Below are 16,117 nucleotides of genomic sequence, written 5' to 3'. Positions count from 1 at the left end.
TCTCCCCGTCCCGCGCCGCCCGCGAGGCTCCGAAGGCTCCGAAGGCATCTACCCGCGCGGCGCTTGTTTGCTTTGTCTCAAAATCAACAGCCGGTTAAGGCAGCCCCTCATTAGCAGTCCAGGTGCATGCCGGGGGAAGCGTCGGGCGGATTAAAATTGTTTGAATATCGGCACGCTAGAAACTTCAGTTTGGCCTCAAAACGCCCGTCTCCCCAGCCCCGCCGGGGTTCGGCGCACGGCACATCGACGGAGCCGCCGGCGGATCAAACGCTGGGGTTCGGTGCGTGGCGGGCGTGCCAGATCCCTGCACGGCACCCCCAAGGGACCCCCCCCACACTGAACCAGGCCGTGGGTCCCCGTGGCAGGGCCAGGCTCCCCCCCGGTGCCGTGGGTGTTGATTGAAGCCCCCCCGGGATGCCCCGAGGGCCGCGTTTGCCCCCAGCCCCATCTTTTTGGGGCTGCGGGGGCTGCGCGCGGCGCGGCGTCAGCGCGGCGAGGCGAAGCCATCTGGGCTTTCACAGAGACGTGGGGGGTGGGGGGGGCGGTTTATTAAACAAAGAGCCCTTTTTTTTTCTCTTTTCTCTCCTTTTTTTTTTATTATTATTTTTAACACAAGGCAGGAGCCGTCCAGCAGCCAGCACCGAGCAGCTCTGCGCTGGTGCCAACGCCATCTGCCTGCTGCAAGGATGGCTTCCCCCCCACCACCGAGCCCCCCGGGGGCCGTGCTGCTGATTAGGGGGGCTGCAGCCCGAGGGAGGGGTCCTGGGGGGGGGCAGGATTCAGCCCCTGGATGGGGGGGGGAGGAATGAAACGGGGGTGGGAGGGATGGGGAGGATGGTGCCCAAGCTGCGCGAGCTGCCATCGCCCCCAGGTTTCGCTGCTTGGGCGTGATGAGCCCGGCCCTATTTGGGGCTATTTAGGGGTGGGGGAGGAATGGGGGGGGTATGCAAGGTTGGGATGGGGTGGGGGTCCTTGGGGGGGGAGGAAAAAAGGGAAAAATAAACAAAAAAAAACAGAGGATGCGATGCGCAGCTCTGCCTTTCCACCCTCTCCATCCACAGCCCTCAATAGCTCCACCCCACCAACATGGGGGGGGGGGGGGGGCACTGGGCTTTATTATTCTATTTTTTTTTTCTTTTTTTTTTGGGGGGGGTGCCCCCCTCCCCCAGCCTCCCTCTCTCCCAGCATCACGGCGCTGGGCGGGGAGGAGGCGGCGGCGGTGGCGAAGGGAAGGGAAGGGAAGGGAAAGGGGGGGGGGGGGGGCGCAGGGAGGAGCCCCCCCCGTTCGCAGCCCGCAGGATTGGCGGGCGCCGCACTCGGGGCGTTGGGAGGGGAGGGGATGGGTGGTGGTGATGGAGGGGGGGGGGAGGTTCCCGTTGCCCCCCCCCCCCCCCGCCCGCAGCGCGGAGCTGTCCGCGGTGCTGCCGCCGCCGGCCATGGGCGCGCTGCTGCTGCTGCTGCCGCCGCTGCTCGCCGCGCTGCTCCGCGCCCCCGCGCACGGTAAGAGACCCCCCCCCCCAATAATTCATTTTACCACCCCCCCCCCTTTCATTTTACGACCCCCCCGTACCCATTCTGCACCCCCCCGTGCCGGTGGCCCCGCTCCAAACTTTGCCAACTTGAGCCCCCCCCCCCCCACATCTCCTCTCCAGCCTCCCCCTCTATGCGCCCCCCCCCACCAAACGTTAATCTTGTCCCCCCCAACCCCAAAAAAAAATATCCCCCGGTGGGGTTTTGCAGCCTGCAACGCCGCCCACGGTGGGCTCCGGTGGCACCCCCCCTTTTACCGGGGTGTGAAATGTGGGGGGGGGGTACGCGGAGCACGGTTTGGCACCGCCCGGGGGGGACCCGCTTCTCGCCCCCCCCCTACGGGCAGGCTACGCCCCATTGGGGTCCGCTCCCTCCGTGCAGACCCCGCTGTGGGGTTGGGGGGGGATGTGGGGGGGTGTTGGTGGGGGGGGGCTTTTTGGTTGCTGCATCGCTTGGGGTGACCCCAAGGTGTGGGGAGGGAGGTGGGGAAGGGCAGGGGGTGGCTTTTCCCAGGGGGAGGACCACCACCCGCATCCCCCCCCCGCCTCGCCGACCCTAAAACCACCCATGGGTGCGTGCACCTTCGCCGCCGTGCTGCTCGGCAGCCCCCCACCCCCAAAAAAAATAAAAAATAGGGGAGCTGGGAAGCTTTGGGGTGCCCTGATCCGGCACGGCGCAAGCGAGGGGGGTCTGGTGAGGGGGTCTGTCCCCAAGGGGGGGGTCTGTCCCCGTTGGGGGGCACATCCCCGTGGGGTGCAGGCTGCGTGGAGGAGCCAGCCGCAGGGAGCAGCCGTGCAGGGAGTTACATAAACTCCCATCTGGCCGCCGAGCCCAGCCGGGAAGGACGCCGTGGCCCCGTGCCCGCTGCTATTCCCGGCTCGCCCCGCCACCCCAAAGCTGCTGGCCTTGGCCCCATTCCTCTTGGGGATGTAGGGGACCCCTCCCGTGGGGTGAAAATTGGGGTGAGGCTGCGGGGAGCTCTGTCCTGCTGTGTGGGGGGGTGGTGGGGATGCAGGGGGGTCGCGTCCCTGGTTCTGTTTGGGGTTGGTTCTGTCCCAGGAGAGGGGGCCCTGGGTAGGGCAGGATTTCCCCGGAGGGAGGCTGGTGCTTGCCGTGTCAGTTTAATGATTTCTAATGAGCAATTACCTCCAGTCAGTCCCCTAATTTCTGAATATCAATAAAGTTAATTAAACTCCGCATGTGTATTTCCCCGAGCCGTAGAGGTAGGGATGCCCTGGGAGGTGCTGAGCTCTTCCCGGGGCTGGGAGCAGTGGGGTCCCATCCGCCCTGTGGCCCCCTGGATGTGGTTTCAGGGCTGGGGGCTGCCTGTGGGGTCAGCCCCCCAAAAAAATCCCTGTTAGATGGGGGTCCCAGCCTGGCGCTGACTTTTGTGGCACCGCCACGCTCGGTGTGGCCTTGGCTCGGCATCGGGGCCGGTGCGTGGTGGGGACGTGGCACGGGGACAGGAGGCACGGGGATGGGGGCTTGGGGCCCTCAGCCAGGCCGGGGGATTGGAGACGTCCTCAGGTGGTGGTGAGGAAGGGTCTGACCCTGTCCCCCTCCTGCCAGCCCCCCCCGTGCTGTCCCCTCCTGGGGGCAGCCCTGGCTCCCCCCTCCCCGGTGCCCACCGGGGCAGCTCCGTGGCGCTGCCGCAGCGAGCGGCTGCGGTACCAGGGCACGGCTCCATCCCGCCTTCCCCGCAGCACCCGAGCTCTGAAACCTGCCCAGCCTGGATTTTGGAGTTTTTTTTTGCCACGCTGAAGGGTCCGGGTTGTGAGGAGGGGTCCTAGGAGCAAAAGCAGGTGGCGTAGATCGAGGCTGGGGGGTGCGGGGCCTGGCGGTGCCCCCCCGGCTCTGCTGCTCCATCCGTCCTCAGCAAGGCACACCCGGTAGCGATGTGTTTTGGGGACCTGCAGTCTGTGTGCGTGCCTGCTGGGGGGGGGGTCTTTGTGCCCCCTCGGAGGGGCTTTGCGTGCAAGGAGGCTGCCGGGGAAGGAAGCGAGCGAGCATCTGCTTCGGTAATTAACCGAGCGCGCTCTCCTCCCCTGCATGCCTTGGAGGAGTGCATCGCCGCCACGCCGCCGAGCTGCCAGGCCGGGATTATCTGGATAATGCTCTTAAGCGGGGCAGGGGTGCCCCACGGGGACGGCGAGCGTGGCTGGGCCAGCGGCAACCCCTCGCTTGGAAACTCACCGGGGATGGAGCCGGCGCTGGGCACCGCACCGGGCACGGCGCTGCCGCAGGGTGCCAGGAGGCTGTGCGCTGCGAAGGGCACGGCAAGGGCATGGGGACACCCTGCCGGGGTGTTTTGGGGACCCCCAGGCTGGCACGGGGCTCGCCGGGGCATTCGGGTGCTGTGCGGTGCCCGGGGTTGGGGCTGGGGGCTTCGGGGGGCGCAGGCGGCTGCCCTCGGGGAGGTGGATGAAGTTGTGTCTCCGGTGGATCCGGCAGGAGAGGATAATTTAGCTTCCAATCAATTCTTTAAATGCGCACAATTGAAAGATTGCCTCTGAAAGCTGCCTATAACCAGGGAGGTAATGGATTCTCTCCAGTAACAGGCGGCGGTGGCGGTGGCTCGGGAGCGGCAGGATCCCTTCCTCGTGCCGGGGTTCTGCTCCCCAGAGGGCTCCTGGAGGGGCCGGGGGTGTCCCCAAGCTCCCCGCTGGGACCCGGCCCCGTGCACCCCGCGGTGGCGGTGACCGTGGCGCGGTGTCCTGGTTTTGGGGACACGTCCGGCCCTCGGCCCGCTCGCCGTGCCGCTGGGGGTTATTACGGATATAATTTAAATGCAGTAACGAGCTGCTCTGAAGGGATCAAATATTAATCAGCCGCGCGAGCGCCGCTGTGACCCTGTGAAAATGGAGAGAGGTGCTTGAAATGCCAGATCAGCCGGCGCCGTGCGGGGGCTGTCCCCAAACAGGGGGGGGCTCTGGCTGTCCCCAGCCGCTGTGGTCCCCTTGGGGGTGGCCGTGGCATCAGCCCTCGGTGGCTTCCAGCCTGAGCTGGGTGGCTCTGCTGTTAGTGTAGGCCCTACGGAAACAGAGCAGCGATGGGGCGCCGGGAAGGGTGCGGGGCTCTATGTTACGGGGGGAGGGATGATCCTGAGGGGTTGGTGGGGGGGTTAGGGGGAGGTTTGGCACCCCCAGAAGCGTCCCCGTGCTCCTGGGGCTGGGTTTTGGGGCCGAGCAGCCGAATGGGGAGCCCCAGGAGCGGGTTTCATGCGCTGAGCGCCGCTGCCTTTCGGTTCTGATCGCTGGCAGCAGGAGCAGGGCTGGGAGTCGGGGGGGGGGACACAAAAACTGGAGCAAAAACGTCACCCGTGCACAGCACCGAGGCTGCCCCGTGCAGCCCCGAGCTCAGCCTGGCACCCCAGGGGATGGGGCTGGCACCCCAGGGTGGCACGGGGGGGGCTGTGACAGGGATTTTGGCACACAGCTGCGGGGTCGGGGGGGGGCTGCTCCGGGCGCTGTGCGCATGGGGAGGGGGGAAACGCCGCCACGAGGCTGGCTGGCTCCGCCGGCGTGCGTGGCGACAGCGATCAGGTCCGAAATAGCAGCAGACATGCAATTTATCATCGCTGCTGCTGATGGAAATCGCCGTACAAATGCATTAGCGCCGCGGGGAGCGCGGGGAAGTGGGGGCGCGGGGGCCGGGGGCGCGGGGAGCGAGGGCGGCACGGAGGGGATGGGGGCACCACGACCCAGGGGTGCCCATCTCCCTCGGGTCTCGACGCATCGGTGGCCCAAATTTGGGGTCACCAAGATGGAAGGGGCCAGGCTGGGCCCCCCCGGAGCCCCCAGGCTGGGTGCTGGGTGCCGTGGGCTCGGTGGCGGCGCGTGCCGGCGGCGCGGTTGGATGTCAGCGGGCGGCTCGGCCGCGATGCTCCGGGGAACCGACTGCGGCGACATGTGACATGTGTCAGCGGGTAAATGACTGTTCAATTCAAGGAGAATCGCAAAACATACAAGGTCAAACGCTTCCCTGCGAGCGCCACCATGAATATTAAAGCCGGGCTGTGCCGCCAGCTGCCGGGGCTGGAAGCCGCGCTCGCCCACGGTGTCCCCGGGGGCTGCCCCTCGTGTGTCCCCTGCTGCTGCACTGGGTTCTGTCACTGCTTGTCACCTCTCTGGAGAGGGGACAGCAGCCCTGGTTTGGCCGTGGAGGCACCAGAGTGGTGCCCACCTGCACCCACGTGCTGTATGTGTGTGCCCACCCACCCCTATCCGTGCTCGTGTGCCACCCACCTGCATCCTGGTGCTGCCTGCGCCCACCCACGGGTGCCCATCCCTGCCTGCACTCACCCACGCTCCCTGCCTGCTCCTGGGCACCCAGGAGGGCGTCCCCGTCCCCGTGCCACGTCTCCATCCCTGGGGACGCCGAGGCAGGTGGCAGAGACGGGGAGCTGCCATCAGTCAGGCACATCCCTGTGGCTCGGGATGCTCAGTCCGGTGGCACTGCACGTGCTCGTGGTGGCTGGGGACCGCAGGAGGGTGTCTGGGGACTGGGGGAGGCTGTCTGGGGACCACAGGGTGCCGAGCGTGGCGCCGGCTGCCTGACAGCTCATTCATCACAGCTGCCAGCCCTGGCCACGGGGGCAAAGCCAGATTGGTTTTAAATTGGAAAATAAACCTCGGCTCCTACACGTTCACGGCCCCTGCCCTTGCTCCGGGCGGCGAACCCGGCTCCCTGCACCGATCCTGCGCCCCGGCTGGGCACCAGCACCCCCGGGATGGGGAAACTGAGGCAGGGCGCAGGGCCGGTGCCGGGGGCAGCCGAGCATCTGGCCCATCCCGGCTGCTTTGCCGGGCGCTGTGTTATTGCTTTATTCGCCGGCCGTATCGATCGGCGCTCCCCGGGCGGCTGCGTGCCTGCTTATTTATTTATTTGCGACACCAGCCGCGATTGATTTCTGCCGGGGGGGCGGCCGCCCGCCGCAGACGGATTAGTCTCCAGCATCTCTCCGGCTCGCGGCCGCCGTTAATAGACTCCCGCCCGGCAAAGCTGATGTGACGGATTAGGACCATGGCCCGGCCGCAGCCACGTGCCCCGCATGCCAAGGGGGCACCCAAGGGGACGGAACGGCCCCTTCAGAAGGGTCTCGGCCCCCCCCGACAGCACCAGGCCCCAGGGTGGTGGGTGCTGGGTAGCAGAGGTCCCTTTGTCACCAGTCCCCGGCCACATCGGGGACCCGGGAGGGACAGAGCCGTGGCACGGTCACTGGAGATAAGCTGCTTAGAGACGTCTGCGGAGGTGGAGGTTGTAATCCCTGCGGTGCCTGAGGGGCACAGTGGTGGCATCTGGGCTCGCTCTGGTTTTCCGCGGTGCCCCCCAGCACCCGGTGTCCTCCGAGGGTCAGGAGCATCCCCTGGTGCCCAGAGGATCTCCTGGTACCCCAAATCAGCCCCTGGTACCCAAAACATCCTCATGGCACCACGAGCATCTCTTGGCACCCAGAGCATCCTAGTGGCACCCAAAACATCCTCGTGGCACCACGAGCATCCCATGCCACCCACAACACCGTGGTGTTATGGCCCCATCCACGCAGCCCAGACACGTGCCACCGTGCCCCCAGCACCCTGAGCAGGTGACAGGCTGTGGGCAGGGGGTGTGAGGGGTTTGGGGGGGGGATGTCTCAGCCCCAGCGCCCCCGTTTGCTGCGTGGGACAGCTCACGAGCAGCGCGGGACCAGGCCCGGAGCGCCGATCTGCTATAAAAGCCTAAAAGGGATTTTTGGCGCCCTTCAATATAAACTCATTAACTTTTATGTTCTAATAAATGGATCCTGTTAGAAAATAATTCCGGCGGTGCCGGGGGGCAGGTTAACCTCGCGGAGGCGTCGTGGCTGGGCGCTCACCCCCCTGGGCAGCGGGGGGACACGCGGGGACAGGGTGACGTGGTGCCGGGGACAAGCTGCAGCACCCAGCGGCTCCCCCCACGCTGCTCTCTGAAGCTAATGTCTCTTAATAGTCCCTTAAAAGTGGCAGTCGCAGAGTAATTAATCTTTGCGGGGCCCTGCCCTGCTACGGCTCAGTCTAATTACCCGGTAATTGGCAGTATCGTGTCATCAGCGCCGGTGCGCGGCGAGATGTGCCCATGCGCCCTGCTCCGTGCCACGTCGGGGTGCTGAGCGTCACTGTCACCCCCCCCCGGCACCACAGCACGGCTGGGATAGGGGCTGAGCCCCCCCCCCGAGACCCCCACGGTGGCTCGTTAGGGCTGATGAGGTCCTGTTCTCGTTTGGGTTAATTGGGGTGTTCGCAGAGCTGGGTGTTGATGTAAAGGGGGCTGGGAGGTGGCACCGGGGGGGTCCTCAGGGCTGTGTGGGGCAGCAGGGAGGGGGCCAGGTTTGGCATATTTTGGGGTGCTGGTGGGCACGGTCCCAGCGTTGGGGCTACGGTGACGGCCCCGTGGTAGCCACCTGCACGTCTGCACCGTGGGGATGGGGGTCCTGGGGGGGTCCCTGCCACGGAGAGGACAAGCTGAGGCCAGGGCTGCCCCCAGCAGGGCTGATTTCGGAGGACAGGAGGGCAACCCTTAACGTGCAGCGTGACCCAGCTGTGCATTAATTAGCCAAGCCCTAATTGCCCATGCTGCCCTGGTGAAGAGCACGCTGGGGTGAGGTGCGGCGGAGCCCTGCTGCGTGCGGTCGATGCGCTCGCTCACTGCCCTGGCTCAGGCCCTGCTCACCCAGGAATGCATCTGGAGAAAGCGATCGGCTTTATCGACAGCCCTCGGTCCCCCTGCCACCGCTCTCCTCCCCGTGGCACGGCACGGCATGGCACCGCTGTGCTGGGAGCATGGCCAAAAGGTGCGGGTGGCACCGCAGCGTCACCGCGTGCGGCATCGGTGCGCAGTGAGGGGCTCGTGCTTGGGGCAGCGCCGTGGTGAGGTGTGGGTTTGTGGGGCAGCATGGGTTTGTGGGGCAGCATTAATCCGTGGTGCAGCATCAGTTTGTGGGGCAACATCAGTTTGTGGGGCAGTTTTGGTCCCTGGTGCAGCATCAATCCGTGGTGCAGCATTAATCCAAGGCGCATCGTCGGTCTGTGGTGCAGCATTGGAACAAGGTGCAGCATCAGCCCGTGGTGTATCATCGTTCCACGGTGTGTCGCCAGCCCGTGGTGCACCACGTCCCCACCACCCCACCCTCTCTCTCCTCCCCCCAGGCTTCAATGGGCTGCAGGGGAAGGCCAGGGAGAGCTCGGAGGCCGAGGGGGACCCCACGGCGCTGCCCACGCCGGCCGAGCGGGAGGCCGAGGCGCGCTTCGTCAGCACGGCGCCCACCCTGAAGCTGCTCAACCACCACCCGCTGCTGGAGGACCTGCTGCACGAGGCCTTCCTGAAGAAGGATTACCTGGCCCAGGCGCCCTTCCCGCCCGCCCTTCCCGGCCCCATACTGCCTGCTGATGCCCTGCGGCCGGCCCCTGGCCCCCCAGCCCCCCGCTCCCCTCCTCGTGCCCCCGCCTTGCCCCGTGCCGCCTTCCCCACCGCCCCCCTGACCACGCCAGCCGAGCGCCCGGGGCCGTGGGGGGAGCCGTGGGGGGTCACGCCGGGTGCAGACCCCTCGCCCTCACCCACTGTGGGGTCAGGATCGAGCCCCGCAGCCCCCAGCCGGGTGCCCACCACCCCCGGCACATCCCCGGGGGGCACTGGGGTGTCCGGGGACGAGGAGGGGACCACCACCACCTCCACCATCACCACCACCACCGTCACCACGCTGCAGGGGCCAGGTGAGCGCCGGGAGGGAGATTGGGGGGTCGGGGAGACACGGGGCTGATGCGGGGGTCTCCTTGTCACCAGCCCCGTGCAACCGGACGCTGGCGGGCCCCGAGGGCTGGCTGGTGTCCCCAGAGCCGGCCGGTGCCCCGTATGACAGCAGCCTGGACTGCACCTACACCATCTCCGTCTACCCTGGCTATGGCGTGGAGATCAAGGTGAGCTGCGGGTGGCACAGGGCGTGAGTCCCTGTCTCCACGCATGGCCCTACAGGGCGCAGAGAGCCGTGTCCCTGTCCTTGTCCCCATCCCTGTGCCACTGTCCCAGGAGAAACAGCTCAGGGCATCTCCCACCCTCGGGCTCCAGAGCAGAGACGTGGGTGCACGGGGCTGGCGCGATGCCCCGTGGCTGTCGGCTGCCACGGCTGGCACCTGTTGACGAAGAAGCAATATAGGATTTAATTAACGACGGCATCCACCCAATCTGGCATCGCCAAAAGCCTCCTGCAAGCAGCAGGCAGCAGCACGGGGTTGCTGCTCCGCGCTCAGCCCCCAGCTCGCCGAGCCGCGCTCGCCGGCGCCGCCGTTCATCACCGCGCAGCGCTGCTTAATTAACATCATTAACAGCAAATTGCTCCGGAGTGCTGGAGCACGCGCCTGGCTGCCGCGGGCCCGGCCGTGCCGCAGGGCTCTGGCTGGGCTCTTGCTGCTCCACGTGCCACGGGGAGATTTACGGCGGCGCTAACCGTGTTTGAAAGGCGCTGCCCCGCGCGGACAAGCTCCGGCGCGCTATCGACCGCGGGAGATCCCGCTGCCAGGGAGAGCGGTGACACCCCCCTCGTGTCTTTCCCCTCCCCCCCAAAGGTGCACAACATCAGCCTGGCCGAGGGCGAGACGCTGACGGTGGAGAGCGTGGCGGGGCTGGAGCCCGCGGTGCTGGCCAACGAGTCCTTCCTGCTGCGGGGCCAGGTCATCCGCAGCCCCGCCAACCTGCTCACCCTGCGCTTCCAGAGCCCCCAGCCCACCAGCCCCGGCTCCTACCGCTTCCACTACCAAGGTACGGGGCGCTGCCGGGACTGCTGACACCCCGCGGGGTGCTGCCTGTCCCCGTGGGGTGCCCCCGTTGGTGTGGCACCAATTTGCAGCACGGCGATCCATGCCACCGCCGGGTTAAGCGGGTGCACTAACGGAGAGATAATTAGCACTAGAAATTACGCCCTCATTGAGCACCATCAGCAACATCACCGACATGCAAGGGGCTGGGGCTGAGGGATGGGTGCGGGACCCCCATGTTGGTGCCCGGAGGGGGTCTGTCCTGCCCCGTAACACCACCGCCCGCCCCCAGCCTACCTGCTGAGCTGCCCCTTCCCATCGCGGCCCGCCTTCGGCGACGTCTCGGTCAGCAGCCTGCACCCCGGCGGGGACGCCCGGTTCCGCTGCGCTGCGGGCTACCAGCTGCAGGGCGCCCGCCTGCTCACCTGCCGCAACGCCACCCGGCCCTTCTGGAGCGCCCGCGAGCCCCAGTGCATGGGTGAGCCCCGGTGCATGGGTGAACCCCCTGTGGGGACGCGGCCGGTGCCACCCAAGCACCCGTTGACCACCCCTGCCCGTCCCGCAGCGGCGTGCGGCGGGGCTATCCGTAACGCCACGGTGGGGCGCGTGGTCTCCCCCGGCTTCCCCGGGAACTACAGCAACAACCTGACCTGCCACTGGCTGCTGGAGGCGCCCGCCGGCCACCGCCTGCACCTCCACTTTGAGAAGGTCTCGCTGGCCGAGGATGACGACAGGTTTGGGTCCGCACGGGGTGGGAGAGGGGGAGAGGGGGCACCTCGGGACAGCCCCGCGCCATGAGAGGGGGTGGGAGGGGTTGGCCTTGCTGATGGAGGGGTGATGTTGGCCGTGCTCAAGGACAGGGGGATGGCAGTGCTCAAGGACGGGTGCTGTTGGCCATATCCAAGGATGGGTGTCCTTGGCCAAGTTCCGTGATAGGTGCCGTTGGCCAAATTCAAAGGTACCGTTGGCAATACCAAGGGATGGGGACCATTGGGCATACTCAAGGCTGGGTGCCGTTGGTCATGATCAGGGATGGGTGCTGTTGGCCACGTCCTAGGGTCAGTGCCGTTGGCCATATCCAAGGATGGGCACCGTTGGCCATGTCCTAGGGTCAGTATCATTGGCCACGTCCAAGGATGGGCACCGTTGGCCATGCCCAAGGTTGGGTGCAGCGCCCTGACCCTCCCGCGCCTCACCAGGCTCATCATCCGCAACGGGAACAACGTGGAGGCACCCCCGGTGTACGACTCCTACGAGGTGGAGTACCTGCCCATCGAGGGGCTGCTCAGCACCGGGCGCCACTTCTTCGTGGAGCTCACCACCGACAGCAGCGGGGCCGCCGCGGGCATGGCGCTGCGCTACGAGGGTACGGGGTCGGGGTGACGGGGAGGGGGCAACCCCACACACACCCCCTCCCCAGGACCCCACAGACCTCTGCACGTGTGCCCGCAGCCTTCGAGCAGGGGCACTGCTACGAGCCCTTCGTCAAGTACGGGAACTTCACGGCCAGCGACCCCCGGTACCCGGTGGGCACCACGGTGGAGTTCAGCTGTGACCCCGGCTACACGCTGGAGCAGGGCTCCACCATCATCGAGTGCGTCGACCCCAGCGACCCGCAGTGGAACGAGACGGAGCCGGCGTGCCGCGGTGGGCACCGGGGACGGGAGGAGGGGGGCTGTGGGTGCCGGACCTGGGGGGGATGGAGCTGGGGATGGGTCACCACGGGTGGTGGAGCCACCACGGCGCGGCGCGTGCTGGAGGTGAGCGCCACGATGCTGGGTGCTAGATTCGGGGTGCCAAAGCGGGTGCTGGAGCTGGGGGGGGGCCACGGTGGGCGCTGTGGCGAGTGCCCCCACGGTGGTGCCGAGCCCGGCGTGCGCCCGCAGCGGTGTGCAGCGGGGAGCTGACGGACGCGGCCGGCGTGGTGCTGTCGCCCAACTGGCCGGAGGCGTACGGCAAGGGCCAGGACTGCATCTGGGGGCTGCACGTGGAGGAGGACAAGCGCGTCATGCTGGACGTCCGCGTGTGAGTGCGGGGGGCTCCGCGGCACGGGGATGAGTCCGGGAGGGTTTTGGGGGTAGGGACACCCACCCTGCCCTCACACCCTACCCCGTGTCCCCCAGGCTGCGGCTGGGTGCCGGGGACGTGCTCACCTTCTACGACGGGGACGACCTGACGGCGCGCATCCTGGGCCAGTACACGGGCGCCCGCGGCCGCTTCAAGCTCTTCGCCTCCAGCGCCGATGTCACCATCCAGTTCCAGTCCGACCCCGGCGCCGGCGCCTTCGCCTACCGGCAGGGCTTCGTCATCCACTTCTCCGGTGAGCCCCGTGGCAAGGAGGGGTGTCGGCGTCCTCCCCGTCCCTGTTCCTGTCCCTTTCTCACCCCGCTGTCCCCGCAGAGGTGCCCCGCAACGACACGTGCCCCGAGCTGCCCGACATCGCCAACGGCTGGAAGACGGCCTCGCAGCCCGAGCTGCTGCACGGCACCGTCGTCACCTTCCACTGCTACCCTGGCTTCGAGCTGGCCGGCACCGACCTCCTCATGTGCCACTGGGACCTGACGTGGAGCGGCGACCTGCCCTCCTGCGAGCGGGGTGAGCAGCGGGGACACGCGCCCCCCACGTCCCCTCCTCGCCCACCCCATCCCTCGGCCGCATCCCTCACCTCCCCGTCCCTGCCGCCCGCAGTCACCACCTGCCGGGACCCCGGGGACGCCGAGCACAGCCGCAGGGTGGTCTCCAGCCCCAAATTCCCGGTGGGGGCCACCGTGCGCTTCGTCTGCGACAAGGGCTACGTGCTGGCGGGCGCCGGGCTCCTCACCTGCCACGACCGCGCGTCGGGGGGACCCAAATGGAGCGACCGCCTGCCCAAGTGCATCCGTGAGTCGGGGGCACCCCCGGGGGGCCGGTGTGCACCCAAGGGTGGGGAGGGAGGACGAGCGGGCGGTGACGTGGCCGTGCCCGTGCCCTTGCCCTCGCAGCGGAGGCGTACGAGCCCTGCCACAACCCCGGCGTGCCCGCGGGCGGGCGGCAGAGCCCCGAGAGGCGGCTGTACCCGGCGGGGGCCACGCTGCGCTTCTCCTGCGCCTCCGGCCGGGCGCTGCTGGGCGAGGGCACCCTGCGCTGCCTGCCCGGGCACCCCTCGCGCTGGAGCGGCTCTCCCCCCATCTGCAAAGCGGGTGAGCGGACCCCCACCCCCTGCCCCGACACCCCCGTGGACCCCCCCACCCCACATTTCTCCCCATTTATCAGCTCCTTTTGCAGCCTCCTACGATGAGTTTTACAGCAACCGCAACCTGGATGGTAAGGGAAGCGGGGGCTTGCTGGGGCACCCATGGGTGCTAGCGCATAGTGAGCACCCCGGGGGTGCAACCGCTGCCGGGTGCCCCCCCCGTTGAGCCCCCTCCTTCCTCCTCTGCTCCCCCCGGGGCAGCCGTGGCCAAGGCTGTGCCCTCGGGGCCGGCGCTGGAGGGCACCAACGTGGCCATCGCCGTTTTCCTGCCCGTGCTGGTGGTGGCCCTGCTCATCGCGGGCGTTTACCTCTACTTCTCCAAGTGAGTGCCCACCTGGGGGGGGTCCCCAGCACCCCCCCCCCTATGCTCCCAGCCCCTCCGTTGTCCCCTCTTTGTCTCCGTCTCCCCGCAGGCTCCAGGGGAAGCCGGCCCTACAGCTGCCCCTCTCCGGCTCGCACCCCTACGACCACATCACCGTGGAGTCGGCGTTCGACAACCCCACCTACGAGACCGGAGTAAGCACCGGCCCCCCCGCCCCCATAGCCGGGGGTCTGCGCCCCCCCATAAGACCATGGATAAAGGGGGGGGATCGTGCTCCCCGGGGACCCTTCCCCCGGTTGCGTGTCCCCAAGGGGTGCGCGCAGGGGGCCGTGCACCCCCCCTGGGGAATGAGTGGGGTGGGATAGGGGGGGCTTGGGGAGGGGTATGGGGTGGGTGGGCACCTCCCGGGACGTTATAGGGTGGGATGTGGGTCTTAGGGAGTGTGTGTGGGGTGGGATTTTCAGCCCCAGGGATATGTGTGGGATGGGATTTGTGTCTCAGGGACCGGGTAGGGGGTGGGATGTGCATCCATGGGGCCATCCAGTGGATGGGATTTATGTCTCGGGGAGCGTGTATGGGATGGGATATTCACCCCCCCCGGGGCTATCTGTTGCATGGGATTTATGTCTTGGGGAGCGGGTATGGGATGGGACGTGCACCCCCAGGGTCACCTATTGGACGGGGCCGTGTATGGGATGGGATATTCACCCCTGGGGCCACCTACTGGATGGGACCTACACCTCGGGGACAACCTATGGGATGGGACGTGCACCCCCAGGGCCACCTATTAAATGGGATATCCACCTTGGGGACCGAGTATGGGATGGGACACCCACCCCAGCACTATACCCGGGGTGGGACAGCCCCCCCAGACGCCCCCACACGGGACGCAGCACCCATCCCAGGGACTGGGCTCTGTAGGACAAGCTTCCTACGGGATGTGCCCCCCCCCCAGGACCGTATAGGGTGGGAGACGTTTCCCCCCCACCCCAGGCACCCCGCAGCACCAGGGGGTGTCCAACCCCTCGCAGTCTGTTTCCTTTGCAGGAGACGAGGGAATACGAGGTGTCCATCTAGCCCGGGGTGCCGCAGCCCCCTCCTGAGCCCCCCCCCCCGTGTGCCTGCTGCCCCCCCCCCCCCCCCCATAACCCCCCCTATGGGGCCAGGCACACCTCCCGCAAGGAGCCCCCCCCCGGCGGGAGCCCCCCTCCCCAAAACCTCCCCGCCACCCCAACCCCTCCAAGACCCCCATGGGGTCTCCCCCAGCCCCCCCCTGACCCCCCTGCTGGGGGTGGGCAGGGGGTGCTGAGCCCCCCCCCCAGTTTCCCCAGTGATGGAGGACGCCCCCCAAATGGGGTGGGGGGGGGTGCGAGGCCGTGGGGAGCCCCCAGGGATGGGCAGGGGTCCCTGGGGGGCAGCCTGAAGGTGCCGGGGGGGGTGTGGGGGGGCAGCCAGCAAGGTAATGGGGTGTCCTAAAGGGGGGGGGGGACACGAGGGGGGGCTCAGGGTGCCCCCACCCCACCCCCATCCCCCTCCTGACCCCGGTGCCCCCAGCATGCTGCCCCCCCCCCCACCTCCTGGTGTCCCCCCCTCTCTGCTTGCTTCACCCTCCCGGGGGATGGGGGGCACCCATGGGGGTGTCCCCGTGTCCCCCCCCCCCCCAAAAAAAAAAAAAAAATCCCAAACCGCACGTCCTGGCACCCTATGGGGCCGGATCTGCCCCCCCCCAGCCCCGGGGTGGGCAGGGGGGCAGCGGGCCTGGCTGTGTCCCTGTGTGCCCCCCCCCCCCTCCCTGGGGCTGGGGGTGTCACATAGGGTGCGTGCCCCCCCCCCCCCCCTTTTCAGAGGAGCCCCCCCCTCATCTTTTGGTCGGATCATTAATAAAAAAAGCGGTGTTTTAGAAGAAATCCTGGAGTGGTGCTGAGCGGGGGGGGGCACTGGGGGTCCTGGGGGGGTCCCTGGGGTAATGGGGGGGTCCCTGGGGTGGGGGTGGGGGGGCACCCACCACCCTATAAAGCCCTCCCCGGGTTGTGTACCGCGCCCCCCCACCCGAGGGACCGCCCTGCAGCACCCCTGGGTGCTCCCCACGCTGCTCCCCCCCCCCCAGCCCCCACCCCCTGGGTGCCCCCCCCCCAAATTTTCCAGGTGCTCTGCGCCTTTAAGAGGCGCGGCCCGCGCCGCGGTGACGTCAGACGCGCCCTCCGCCGGCGCGCCGAACCCCGCGCCGTGACGTCACCGCGCCGCTCTAAACCCCGCCCCCCCTCTCCC

General features: G+C 67.8%; 1 protein-coding gene across 1 annotated transcript; it reads left to right on the top strand.

The window, feature by feature from the left end:
• Positions 1–1,436: 1,436 nt before the first annotated feature.
• On the top strand, positions 1,437–14,952 carry SEZ6 (seizure related 6 homolog; the record flags this gene model as incomplete). The annotated part of the gene is made up of 17 exons (XM_082776698.1): positions 1,437–1,500; positions 8,694–9,257; positions 9,328–9,461; positions 10,107–10,299; positions 10,588–10,773; positions 10,861–11,029; positions 11,495–11,661; positions 11,748–11,942; positions 12,182–12,320; positions 12,419–12,615; positions 12,696–12,890; positions 12,984–13,175; positions 13,277–13,474; positions 13,560–13,598; positions 13,729–13,849; positions 13,941–14,043; positions 14,881–14,952. The coding sequence occupies 17 exons, from the start codon at positions 1,437–1,439 to the stop codon at positions 14,950–14,952; spliced, it is 2,928 nt and encodes a 975-aa protein (XP_082632824.1).
• Positions 14,953–16,117: the final 1,165 nt, after the last annotated feature.

Source organism: Aythya marila (assembly GCF_965140915.1).
Source record: "Aythya marila genome assembly, chromosome: 20".
Taxonomy (NCBI): domain Eukaryota; kingdom Metazoa; phylum Chordata; class Aves; order Anseriformes; family Anatidae; genus Aythya; species Aythya marila.
Note: the sequence above shows the minus strand (reverse complement) of the source record. Positions and strands in the feature narration are given on the sequence as shown.